This window comes from Nerophis lumbriciformis, linkage group LG12, assembly GCF_033978685.3.
Source record: "Nerophis lumbriciformis linkage group LG12, RoL_Nlum_v2.1, whole genome shotgun sequence".
NCBI lineage: Eukaryota > Metazoa > Chordata > Actinopteri > Syngnathiformes > Syngnathidae > Nerophis > Nerophis lumbriciformis.
This window is the reverse complement of record NC_084559.2, coordinates 22,148,510-22,162,273: the sequence shown is the minus strand read 5'-3', so window position 1 is coordinate 22,162,273 and position 13,764 is coordinate 22,148,510. Positions and strand designations below refer to the sequence as shown.

Sequence of the window (13,764 nt, the reverse complement as noted above, 5' to 3'; positions counted from 1 at the left end):
AGGGATATATATATATATATATATATATATATATATATATATATATATATATTTATATATATATATATATATATATATATATATATATATATATATATATATATATATAAAGGGAATAAGCGGTAGAAAATGGATGGATATATATATATATATGAAATACTTGACATGGTGAATTCTAGCTGTAAATATACTCCTCCCCTCTTAACCACGCCCCCAACCACACCCCTGCCCCAACCACGCCCCCCGCACCCACCCCCCACCCCCCGAAATTGGAGGTCTCAAGGTTGGCAAGTATGCTGTAAGACGGCATGACAAGTTATATGCTTCTAAAAAGACAGTCACACAAAACTAACCGATTGCAGGCATATCAGAAAGGGGGTTAAAAATGTGACTATAGAGCAAAATTCACACCAAATTATATCCAATACATACCATCTCCACCACAAGGAAGTGTTTAAATGTAGATTAGAATCACCATAAGTCCCCTTTAAGTGCGAATGTGCTCTTGTCTTCTCATAGAATAGAATAGAATGGACTTTATTGTCATTATATTTGCATATAACGAGATTAAGGACTCCAACTTAAGGTGCGGTAGTGGGAACAAATATGGGATAAAAATAAATTACACAAGAAGTAATAAAGATAAAACTAATAATTGAAATAAATAGACTACTATCCAATAAAAATAATAAGCAATCCTGTACAATATACACAATATTGTACAATATACAGAACAAGACAAGAGTACAAGAATGTGTTCATGTTGGGTTTGCAATGACTGCACAAAGTCTAAATGTTTTGTTTATAAAGACGTCACTGCATCTATATAGCAAAGCTGACAGCTCTCACTGCAAACCAAGCTTTGGTTGGTTTTCTGTCAACACAGGCAATTCTTTTGCAGAAAAAGCACCGTCCTTCTTTTTAACCAAAGGAACAAAGGGAAACTTAGATTGAGAAATGTCATTTGTCCCTAATTAGTCAAGAACCAAAGAAAAGTGGTGACGAAAACATCAGACAAAGCTTCTCGTGGGAGAACATGAACAAGAGGCATCTGGATGTAACGTAAGATTGATGGGAGTCTCAAGTCAAGAGGAAAAGAAGAAAAATCAAGAGAACAACATAGTGTTCCTGTCAGTGATGCTAACCAGATAAGATCCTAATTAGACTATAGCCCTTCCCTGCTCAAAGAGGGCAATTAGGGTATGGAATGACAGAGAATGTTTGAGAGAGAGCATAAAGAACAGCAGCTAGCAGGCCAGCCTAGCACAAAGCATTGTCTTCCTCCACAGCAATTTCCTGCTGCCCTCCTTGCCTGCGCTGTGGAGAGCACCGCCACGAAAATAACACTGTCATTAAGCAGCCAATGGATGTCAGCCCCCACTCACACCTGCAAATGGCACTGCTCAAATGACAGTAATGACATTTATAATGATAATGCTGTGCTCCAGAAATAACACACACATGTGGTGTCTTCCCCTGTAACCTCATTTAGGTAATCATCGAACTGATGTCAAATCTGATTGACAATCAAGGGGTAGAATGTTAATGTATGTTAATGTTATTTTACAAAGACTGAAAGTAACTCGGAAAAACATGACCGTGCATCAGACTGTGCTCAAATGTTTCCCTTCCTTCAGACATAATTTGTCTCAACAAGGTAATACGCGAGGCTTTCTTGTATTTGTCTGTACAAAAACAATTCCCTACATGTAAGGTGCATGACTTGCATCTACAACAGTGGTTCTTAACCTGGGTTCGATCGAACCCTAGGGGTTCGGTGAGTCGGGCTCAGAGGTTCGGCGGAGGTCAAAACACACCCGACTCATCGTGTAAATAAAAACTTCTCCTTATCGGCGTATTACGGATACGGCAACAGCAGAAGTCAGACTGATTTGCAGGTGTGTAATTTGTTGTGACTTTATGCACTGTGTTGGTTTTGTTCTTTGAACAAGGTGATGTTCATGCACGGGTCATTTTGTGCACCAGTAAAAAAACATGGTAACACTTTAGTATGGGGAACATATTCACCATTAATTAGTTGCTTATTAACAAGCAAATTAGTAACATATTGGCTCTTAACTAGTCATTATTAAGTACTTATTAATGCCTTATTTGGCATGACCTAATTATAACACTAACCCTCTAACCCTGGCCCTAATCCTCTAACCCGAACCCTAACCCTAACCAAATAACTGTCAAAACGTGGACCTTGGGGTGTTGTGTTTTCCCGTAATGCAAAGGAAAGTTGGCGCGGGCAAGGCGTGAAGGTAAGGACATGTTTATTTTTACACGAACAAAAAGAACAAACGAAAAGCGCGCACAAGGCGGAAGTACAAAAACGTGGCTATTGAAACAAAAGACTAGCACAAAGGCAATTAACTATGAACATGAAACAAAAACACTTACTGTGGCATGGCATGAAGCATGAACTATAGTAAACAGGAATCTCATGGGTAGCAGAGGAAGTAAGGATAATGTCACCAGGACGATCAACAGAAAAAGACAAGCTTAAATACAAACCCCGTTTCCATATGAGTTGGGAAAATGTGTTAGATGTAAATATAAACGGAATACAATAATTTTCAAATATTTTCAACCCATATTCAGTTGAATATGCTACAAAGACAACATATTTGATGTTCAAACTGATAAACATTTTTTTTTTTTGCAAATAGTCATTAACTTTAGAATTTGATGCCAACAACACGTGACAAAGAAGTTGGGAAAGGTGGCAATAAATACTGATAAAGTTGAGGAATGCTCATCAAACACTTATTTGGAACATCCCACAGGTGAACAGGCAAATTGGGAACAGGTGGGTGCCATGATTGGGTATAAAAGTAGATTCCATGAAATGCTCAGTCATTCACAAACAAGGATGGGGCGAGGGTCACCACTTTGTCAACAAATGCGTGAGCAAATTGTTGAACAGTTTAAGAAAAACCTTTGTCAACCAGCTATTGCAAGGAATTTAGGGATTTCACCATCTACGGTCCGTAATATCATCAAAGGGTTCAGAGAATCTGGAGAAATCACTGCACATAAGCAGCTAAGCCTGTGACCTTCGATCCCTCAGGCTGTACTGCATCAACAAGCGACATCAGTGTGTAAAGGATATCACCACATGGGCTCAGGAACACTTCAGAAACCCACTGTCAGTAACTACAGTCGGTCGCTACATCTGTAAGTGCAAGTTAAAACTCTCCTATGCAAGGCGAAAACCGTTTATCAACAACACCCAGAAACGCCGTCGGCATCGCTGGGCCTGAGCTCATCTAAGATGGACTGATACAAAGTGGAAAAGTGTTCTGTGGTCTGACGAGTCCACATTTCAAATTGTTTTTGGAAACTGTGGACGTCGTGTCCTCCGGACTAAAGAGGAAAAGAACCATCCGGATTGTTATAGGCGCAAAGTTGAAAAGCCAGCATCTGTGATGGTATGGGGGTGTATTAGTGCCCAAGACATGGGTAACTTACACATCTGTGAAGGTGCCATTAATGCTGAAAGGTACATACAGGTTTTGGAGCAACATATGTTGCCATCCAAGCAACGTTACCATGGACGCCCCTGCTTATTTCAGCAAGACAATGCCAAGCCACGTGTTACATCAACGTGTAGTAGTAAAAGAGAGCGGGGGGTACTAGACTGGCCTGCCTGTAGTCCAGACCTGTCTCCCATTGAAAATGTGTGGTGCATTATGAAGCCTAAAATACCACAACGGAGACCCCCGGACTGTTGAACAACTTAAGCTGTACATCAAGCAAGAATGGGAAAGAATTCCACCTGAGAAGCTGTAAAAATGTGTCTCCTCAGTTCCCAAACGTTTACTGAGTGTTGTTAAAAGTAAAGGCCATGTAACACAGTGGTGAACATGCCCTTTCCCAACTACTTTGGCACGTGTTGCAGCCATGAAATTCTAAGTTAATTATTATTTGCAAAAAAAAAAAAAGTTTATGAGTTTGAACATCAAATATCTTGTCTTTGTAGTGCATTCAACTGAATATGGGTTGAAAAGGATTTGCAAATCATTGTATTCCGTTTATATTTACATCTAACACAATTTCCCAACTCTTATGGAAACGGGGTTTGTAGCAGTGACATGATTAGTGACAGGTGCGCGAGTGCAAAGCGTGAGACAGGTTCGTGACATGAGGACAGGCGAAAACTAATTGGTTGCTATGGTGACAAAACAAACAAGAGTGCACAAAGAGTCCAAAAACCAAACCTGAACATAACCAAAACAAAACATGATCACACAGACATGACAAAATGAAGTCTTTGTTACTTAGAATATGTACCCCTAGTGTCCAAAAAACTCTAAATTAAGTCTTTGTTAATTAGAATATGTTCCCAATACTAATGTGCTACCAAAAACATATAATAACTTTGTCTTGAATTTGAAAAAAAAAGGAGGGTTCGGTGAATGTGCATATGAAACTGGTGTGGTTCGGAACCTCCAACAAGGTTAAGAACCACTGATCTACAATGTGATGGTCATTTTTAAAACCAACAGCTCCTAATTCATGCTAAAAAGATGCTGATTACAACTAAGTGTTTGACCTTACCTAATTACAATTTGTCCAAGATCAAACAGCAAGTCTATTCCTAGCTTGAATCAAGTTTGTGCCATTCTTCAAATGGTAATGGAAGCAGGAGAGCATAACTATTTTCCGCACATACTGAGTGGAAAATAGGATGTGTAAAGCAGCAGTATCAATGTCTTCTACAAGTTGTTAAACGTTTCTGCAGGATTTGCTCACTAAAGACAAAAAAAAGACCAAAAATGAAAACAAATACTCACAGTAGGTTTTCCTTGTCAGCTCCTCCACCACCTCTGGCTTGAGCTTGCTGTTGGATTTACCCATGATGATCAGCTCTTATCCACACCTTCAGATCCACCTGTTATTGCCTCGCCTCACCTCCAGTTTCCTCCTGAGCCGGAAACATGTAAAGAAGGCCGGTTTAGCCAATGCAATGACACCAGTCGCTTTAGGAAGCCCACATGAATGATGTTTTTGCACAGAAGAATAAATATCCGTCCAAATAAATTAAGATCTCGCTCACTGCACTGTGCGTGGAGCCAAAGGTTGCAGTACATGAAGGTCTGTCAGATTGTACAGTCTACAAGAGCACAGAGTGTCTGCCTCATTTCTTCACAGCAATCCGTGGGAGAAGAGTGGTGCTTGGATGTGTTGCTACTACCGTCCTTGGATATAAGAGTCACCGCTCGGCGGGTGAGTGAAGCACGCTCCCTCCTTCACAGTCTCTGTTCTTCCCACCCCGTCCTTTCCCATCACTATCTCGCTTGCTCCAGATAAGTTACTGTAGAGAAGACCCAACCTCCCCCAACTCTCTTGACAGCTGAGATAAGTACATGTGTAAACAAAAACACAAGAAAAAGAAAGCTTTGCATTCAACTGTGATTTGTACAAAGAAAAAAATTATTGTGTAATCATTTTCGGAAAACAAGGAAAAGACGGGTTTGTGCTTAGCTGTCAAATTTTCGGCGCGATCCTCGCTCCTAAAATAAGTTTGTGAGTTGTCTAGCAACCTTTTAAGCAGATTTTGAAGGGTGACAGTTGTCTCCTCCTCCATTCTGACTCATAATTATTTTTCGTTCCTGGTCTCAAGATAGCATGGTATGGTGATTCCCTTTTATTTTGCCATAGGAGATGATGAATAAAAAAAAAAAAGTATCTGTAAAAGGCCAGGTGTTGGGATGTACTGATGCCTGACGTCAGCCACACAGAGCTTAAGTAGTCCCATACTCATTTTAAATATATGTACCGTATTTTTCGGACTATAAGTCGCAATTTTTTTCATAGTTTGGCCGGGGGTGCGACTTATACTCCGGAGCGACTTATGTGTGAAATTATTAACACATTACCGTAAAATATCAAATAATATTATTTCGCTCATTCGCGTAAGAGACTAGACGTATAAGATGTCATGGTATTTAGCGATCAGGAGTGACAGATTGGTAAACGTATAGCATGTTCTATATGTTATAGTTATTTGAATGACTCTTACCATAATATGTTACGTTAACATACCAGGCACGTTCTCAGTTGGTTATTTATGCCTCATATAACATACACTTATTCAGCCTGTTGTTCACTATTCTTTATTTATTTTAAATTGCCTTTCAAATGTCTATTCTTGGTGTTGGGTTTTATCAAATAAATGTCCCCAAAAAATGCGACTTATACTCCAGTGCGACTTATATATGTTTTTTTCCCTTCTTTATTATGCATTTTCGACCGGAGCGACTTATACTCCGGAAAATACGGTATACTTCCGTATATTTTCGACCCAACTCTCTCGTTTGAGTCACACATTAAGAGTGTTACTAAAACGGCCTTCTTTCATCTCCGTAATATCGCTAAAATCCGTTCCATTTTGTCCACTAGCGACGCTGAGATCATTATTCATGCGTTCGTCACGTCTCGTGTCGATTACAAAATAGTCTCTCTCTTTTTGATGAAATAACATTAGAGGAACTATTACGGCGTGTAAGTGGGATAAAACAAACAACATGTTTACTTGACCCACTTCCTGGGAAACTTATCAAGGAGCTTTTTGTATTATTAGGTCCATCAGTGCTAAATATTATAAACTTATCACTTTCCTCTGGCACTGTTCCCCTAGCATTCAAAAAAGCGGTTATTCATCCTTTGCTCAAAAGACCTAACCTTGATCCTGACCTCATGGTAAACGACCGGCCGGTGTCCCACCTTCCCTTTATTTCGAAAATCCTCGAAAAAATTGTCGCACAGCAGCTAAATGAACACTTAGTGTCTAACAATCTCTGTGAACCTTTTCAATCCGGTTTCAGGGCAAATCACTCTACGGAGACAGCCCTCGCAAAAATGACTAATGATCTACTGCTAACGATGGATTCTGATGCGTCATCCATGTTGCTGCTTCTTGATCTTAGCGCTGCTTTCGATACCGTCGATCATAATATTTTATTAGAGCGTATCAAAACACGTATTGGTATGTCAGACTTAGCTTTGTCGTGGTTTAACTCTTTTCTTACTGACAGGATGCAGTGCGTCTCCCATAATAATGTGATCTCGGACTATGTTAAGGTAACGTGCGGAGTTCCTCAGGGTTCGGTTCTTGGCCTTGCACTCTTTAGTATTTACATGCTGCCGCTAGGTGAAATCATACGCAAATACGGTGTTAGCTTTCATTGTTATGCTGATGACACCCAACTCTACATGCCCCTAAAGCTGACCAACACGCCGGATTGTAGTCAGCTGGAGGCGTGTCTTAATGAAATTAAACAATGGATGTCCGCTAACTTCTTGCAACTCAACGCCAAGAAAACGGAAATGCTGATTATCGGTCCTGCTAAACATTTATTTAATAATACCACCTTAACATTTGACAACCAAACAATTACACAAGGCGAATCAGTAAAGAATCTGGGTATTATCTTCGACCCAACTCTCTCGTTTGAGTCACACATTAAGAGTGTTACTAAACGGCCTTCTTTCATCTTCGTAATATCGCTAAAATTCGTTCCATTTTGTCCACTAGCGACGCTGAGATCATTATTCATGCGTTCGTCACGTCTCGTCTCGATTACTGTAACGTATTATTTTCGGGTCTCCCTATGTCCAGCATTAAAAGATTACAGTTGGTACAAAATGCGGCTGCTAGACTTTTGACAAGAACAAGAAAGTTTGATCATATTACGCCTATACTGTATATACCTTTATATACTTATAAACATACCTATACTGGCTCACCTGCACTGGCTTCCTGTGCACTTAAGATGTGACTTTAAGGTTTTACTACTTACGTATAAAATACTACACGGTCTAGCTCCGTCCTATCTTGCCGATTGTATTGTACCATATTTCCCGGCAAGAAATCTGCGTTCAAAGAACTACGGCTTATTAGTGATTCCTAGAGCCCAAAAAAAGTCTGCGGGCTATAGAGCATTTTCTATTCGGGCTCCCGTACTCTGGAATGCCCTCCCGGTAACAATTAGAGATGCTACCTCAGTAGAAGCATTTAAGTCCCATCTTAAAACTCATTTGTATACTCTAGCCTTTAAATAGCCCCCCTGTTAGACCAGTTGATCTGCCGTTTCTTTTATTTTCTCCTCTGCCCCCCTCTCCCTTGTGGAGGGGGGGCACAGGTCCGGTAGCCATGGATGAAGTGCTGGCTGTCCAGAGTCGGGACCCGGGGTGGACCGCTCGCCTGTGCATCGGTTGGGGACATCTCTGCGCTGCTGACCCGTCTCCACTCGGGATGGTTTCCTGCTGGCCCCACTATGGACTGGATTCTCACTATTATGTTAGATCCACTATGGACTGGACTTTCACAATATTATACTAGACCCACTCGACGTCCATTGCATCTGGTCTCCCCTAGAGAGGGGGAGGGGGGGTCACCCACATCTGCGGTCCTCTCCAAGGTTTCTCATAGTCATTCACATTGACATCCCACTGGGTTGTGAGTTTTTCCTTGCCCTTATGTGGGCTCTGAACCGAGGATGTCGTTGTGGCTTGTGCAGCCCTTTGAGACACTTGTGATTTAGGGCTATATAAATAAACATTGATTGATTGATTGATACTTGGTGGTCGATTTAGTGGGGTTTAGTTTGTTTGCACTTGTGTTTTTGTCAGCGGACCAAATAATGCTCTCACATAAGCATAATTCGTGCCTCGATAGGACAGCGTATGTGATGTGTACATTGTCAGACGATTAAAGTGAAACAGAAGTGAAAGTCAATAATCATGTTATGTTGTTAAAAACATATTAAAACATGAGATAATACCACACGTCTTAGGACACAAAACAAAAAGCTCTGTTTTACCCATTCACACACAAACACTAAGTTTTGCGTCAAGGGCAGTTATGCAGTGTACCGCCACAGACACATTACGGTCCTGTGGGAAACGCAAGACATAAATGGTTTTAAGACGTCAAAAAGGTTTGCAGAGATGTGCTGCAAGGGGACGGTGTTGCTGACGACTGTAATGCACAACAATATCATGATCTCACATGACAGTTATTATTACCGTATTTTTCGGACTATAAGTCGCAGTTTTTTTTCATAGTTTGGCCGGGGGTGTGACTTATACTCAGGAGCGACTTATGTGTGAAATTATTAACACATTACCGTAAAATATCAAATAATATTATTTAGCTCATTCACGTAAGAGACTAGACGTATAAGATTTCATAGGATTTAGCGATTAGGAGTGACAGATTGTTTGGTAAACGTATAGCATGTTCTATATGTTATAGTTATTTGAATGACTCTTACCATAACATGTTATGTTAACATACCAGGCACGTTCTCAGTTAGTTATTTATGCCTCGTATAACGTACACTTATTCAGCCTGTTGTTCACTATTCTTTATTTATTTTAAATTGCCTTTCAAATGTCTATTCTTGGTGTTGGGTTTTATCAAATAAATTTCCCTAAAAAATGCGACTTATATTTGCTTTTTTTCCTTCTTTATTATGCATTTTCGGCCGGTGCGACTTATAGTCCGAAAAATACGGTAGGTTATTGTGTTTTGTATTATTTCCTGTTCAGCTCTCTAATTTTTTGTTTTACTTCCTGTTTGCCTCCAATTGCCACTACTCCTCTGGTCTGTGGGCTGGCTCCTTCAACTGTCCCCAATTGGCACTCAGGACACACCTGTCCCTGGTTGCCAATCTAGATGCTTCTTATACCAGCCCTGTCCTCTGCTCTTTATACGCCCGTTTGCCACTTGTGCACTTCCCCGCTACACATCCTTGTGTTTTCCTGCATTTCCCTGAAAGAACAAGAGCTTCCGCCGTCTCTTCATCCCGGGGTCAAGACAAACACACAAATGTAACACACAAAACAATCCATTTGTTTAAAATAACCAAGTAATTTTTTACTACTGCATTAGGGGTGCAGCTATCCATTATTTTAATAATCGAGAAATCTACCGATTAGTTTGTTTGAAAATCAAGTAATCAGATGAATCACACTTCATAACCTAAAATCGTATTTTAGGGAAAATATTAGAAATAGAGATGTCCGATAATGGCTTTTTTGCCGATATCCGATATTGTCCAACTCTTAATTACCGATTCCGATATCAACCGATACCGATATATACAGTCGTGGAATTAACACATTATTATGCCTAATTTTGTCATTAAGCGACAACTGTGTGGTACTACTTTTTTCCGGTGTTTGCTTTTCATCCATCTTCCGCTTGTATTCATCGTGTATCTCCTTATGATTCTTGAAGAGGTGGTAGATCAAATTGCTCGTATTAAAGGAAGACGTCTTGGTTCCTCCTTGCATAACCATCTTTTTCCAGTCATTGCAAATTGCCAGTTTTTTATCCGTCAGACACACTTTAAAATAATCCCAAACCATAGACATGGTGTCGTTAGTCAGTCACCGAGCTCGCTGACGTGTTAGCCACGGCTACAGCACCGGCAACAACACACTCTTGTTGTTGTTATGCTACGCTCGCGGCGGTTTGATGAGGTCATCAAACGTCACCAGTAAACCTCTCATGTTGCAGTCGTCAACTCCTGTGTTGTGTGTGGGAGAGGGGAGAGGGTAGAGGGGAGAGGGGAGAGGGTAGGGGCTGCTGACTGGGATATGTACCGCGGCGTTTTAAAAAGTCATTAATTTTACTTTTTGAAACCGATACCGATAATTTCCGATATTACATTTTAAAGCATTTATCGGCCGATAATATCGGCAGACCGACATCTCTAATTAGAAATAAACAATGTTTCTGCTTGCAATAACCTTCATTCCCTTTCTCTAATAAATGCAAGTCATCAACATTGAAATCACACTTATAAAATGTGTGCATTAATAAAAATAAATCAAATTAATTTAAAAAATACTTTTCGGAATTGCCATCACACAGATCACTTCACCCAAACAACACTGCTCAATTGCAGTGGCAATACAGAAACTATATTTACACAGAAACACGTATTTAAAGGGAACCTATGATTAATTTAGTCTTTTCTGACTCGTTATTGTTGTTAAAATGTTGGATACTTGTGTGAAACAATGCCAACGCGTCAAATCATAGGGTTCATGCCTTTTGGAGGCCTCTGTTTGCGGGTTTTGCGGTCTGGCTACGTTGTGATGTCACAGCAAAGTGGACGTTCTAGTTTGGACATTAGGTCAAGCTCTCTCCTTCAGGCTGTGAAGGGACACAAAAAATGTAGGCTAAAGTGTTACTTTCTATCTAATCGTGTCATGTGCATAATAACACCGGCGTGTTATATGCAGTGACATAAATGCTGCTCAAAGCAGCTTTATTTATGCACTCCCTGAATCAATAAGAGGGTGACGACTTCAAGATACAGTATATTCTTTAAACAGTGAACATTTACAAAATAAAAAATATATAATACTTTTGGAAAGGGTTGGGCGCGGTTTCATTTGCAATCTCGGAACGCCTGAACGAGCACACATATGGAGCAAAATTTACGCAGAATTTTCACCAAAGCATATCCAATGCATATTATATACAGCAGTGTTTTTCAACCTTTTATGAGCCAAGGCACATTTTTTTCATTGAAAAAAATCCCAAGACACACCACCAACAGAAAACATTAAAAAAATTAAACTCAGCAGCCGATATTGACAGTAAAAAGTCGTTATAGCTATTGTTGTATATGAATTCAAACCATAACCAACCATGCATCACTATAGCTCTTGTCTCAAAGTAGGTGTACTGTCACGAGCTGTCACATCACGTTGTGACTTATTTTGAATTGTTTGGTGTTTTCCTGTGCGTAGTGTTTTAGTTCTTGTCTTGCGCTCCTATTTTGGTGTTGATTGTCATGTCATGTACAGATGTACTTTGTGGACGCCGTCTGCTGCTCCACACGCTGTAAGTCTTTGCTGTCGTCCAGCTTCAATGCCTTTTCTTAACGGCACTCGCCTTTTGTTTATTTTTGTTTTAAGCGTTAGATACCTTTTTACCTGCAAACCACCGTCGTCATTCCCGACGGCTACAAAGTAAATACCGTAGCTACCGTATTTTTCGGAGTATAAATCGCTCCGGAGTATAAGTCGCACCGGCCGAAAATGCATAATAAAGAAGGAAAAAAAACATATATAAGTCGCATTTTTTGGGGAAATGTATTTGATAAAAGCCAACACCAAGAATAGACATTTGAAAGGCAATTTAAAATAAATAAAGAATAGTGAACAACAGGCTGAATAAGTGTACGTTATATGAGGCATAAATAACCAACTGAGAACGTGCCTGGTATGTTAACGTAACATATTATGGCAAGAGTCATTCAAATAACTATAACATATAGAACATGCTATACGTTCACCAAACAATCTGTCACTCATAATCGCTAAATCCGATGAAATCTTATACGTCTAGTCTCTTACGTGAATGAGCTAAATAATATTATTTGATATTTTACGGTAATGTGTTAATAATTTCACACATAAGTCGCTCCTGAGTATAAGTCGCACCCCCGGTCAAACTATGAAAAAAACTGTGACTTATAGTCTGAAAAATACGGTACCTACTGCCACCTACTGATATGGAAGAGTATTACACGGTTACTCTGCCGAGCTCTAGACGAGCACAGACACTCAACAACGGCACATTTGCGGATTATAATTACTAGTTTGCAAAAAAATATTTTGAACCCCCATCCATCCATCCATCCATTTTCTACCGCTTATCCCTTTCGGGGTTGCAGGGGTGCTGGAGCCTATCTCAGCTGCAATCGGGCGGAAGGCGGTGTACACCCTGGACAAGTCGCCACCAATTAGATTTAATTACATAATAATAATAATAATAGATTTTATTTGTAATAAGCACTTTACATTGAGTAAACAACCTCAAAGGGCTACAGTGTATTTAAAAAAATAAAAACAAAAAGATAATAAAAAATAAAAAAAAATAAAAACTAGAACAGCCAAATAGCTAAAAATAATATGCATATATCTAAAAAAAAAAAAAAAAAAAAGGCTTTATTAAAAAGAAGGGTTTTTAAGCATTTTTTTTTAAAAAGCATCCACAGTCTGTGGTGCCCTCAGGTGGTCAGTGTGAGCGTTCCACAGATTTGTAGCGGCGGAGCAGAAAGCCCGGTCTCCCACGGCCCACCAAACATACACACAGTGGTTGTAAAACACTGATATAGAGGACAAGAAAGTGTTTTAAAATGTAGATTAAAATCATAATTGGTGCCCTAAAGTTCAAAGCACTCCATGCAGTCGGGATTTTATCAATTTGTATTATTTCCACTCGTTAAACAATTATCAAAGCATTACAATATAAATCAAAGCTTTTTTCTAATCCAATTAATTGTTGCAGCCCTATACTGAATATATACGTCTGGCTTTACATTGAATCATTTAATGATTTTTAGGTAGTTTTTCTGTAATCATCGCCTGCTTACAGTCACATTTAGTGACATCATATTCTGTGTTTTGGTGCCTCCGTTGCAGGACTCACTCAGGACTAGAGTCCACGGGTAGGCGGACCTAACCCATTTCTCAGGCAGTCTGGCCCTTTTAGTCCTCGACTACATTCCCACTTCACCAAACAAACCGTACTACCGGAGCAAAAACGGACTCTGGTCTGTTTTAACCGGCGCCAAAAATGACAAGCGTGGTACAGTGTGCAGGCACCTTCACTGCAAACATCTGCACGTGTCCACGGCAAGTGATGTCCTGCTGAGTGAAGCCACGCTGAGTATGATCATCTTCAGTCCTCTTAAATCCTGTCCTTCAGGGTACTGCTAAGAATAT

General features: G+C 39.9%; 1 protein-coding gene and 1 long non-coding RNA gene across 4 annotated transcripts in view; both read right to left on the bottom strand.

Annotated features, from left to right (window-relative positions):
- Positions 1 to 13,764, bottom strand: part of LOC133623107 (uncharacterized) — a 225,393-nt gene that overhangs the window by 43,704 nt on the left and 167,925 nt on the right. The window lies entirely within an intron of this gene.
- Positions 1 to 13,764, bottom strand: part of LOC133623105 (neuronal calcium sensor 1) — a 58,504-nt gene that overhangs the window by 42,122 nt on the left and 2,618 nt on the right. Inside the window, exons 2-3 of one of the 3 annotated variants that reach the window (XM_061986099.2) lie at positions 13,645 to 13,754; positions 4,803 to 4,933 (exon numbers count right to left, since the gene is read on the bottom strand). In XM_061986099.2, coding sequence (XP_061842083.1) covers positions 4,803 to 4,866 — 64 coding nt within the window. In that variant the 5' untranslated portion in view covers positions 4,867 to 4,933; positions 13,645 to 13,754. The remainder of the gene's footprint in view (positions 1 to 4,802; positions 4,934 to 13,644; positions 13,755 to 13,764) is intronic. The other 2 variants (XM_061986100.2, XM_061986101.2) reach the window with 2 other exon arrangements.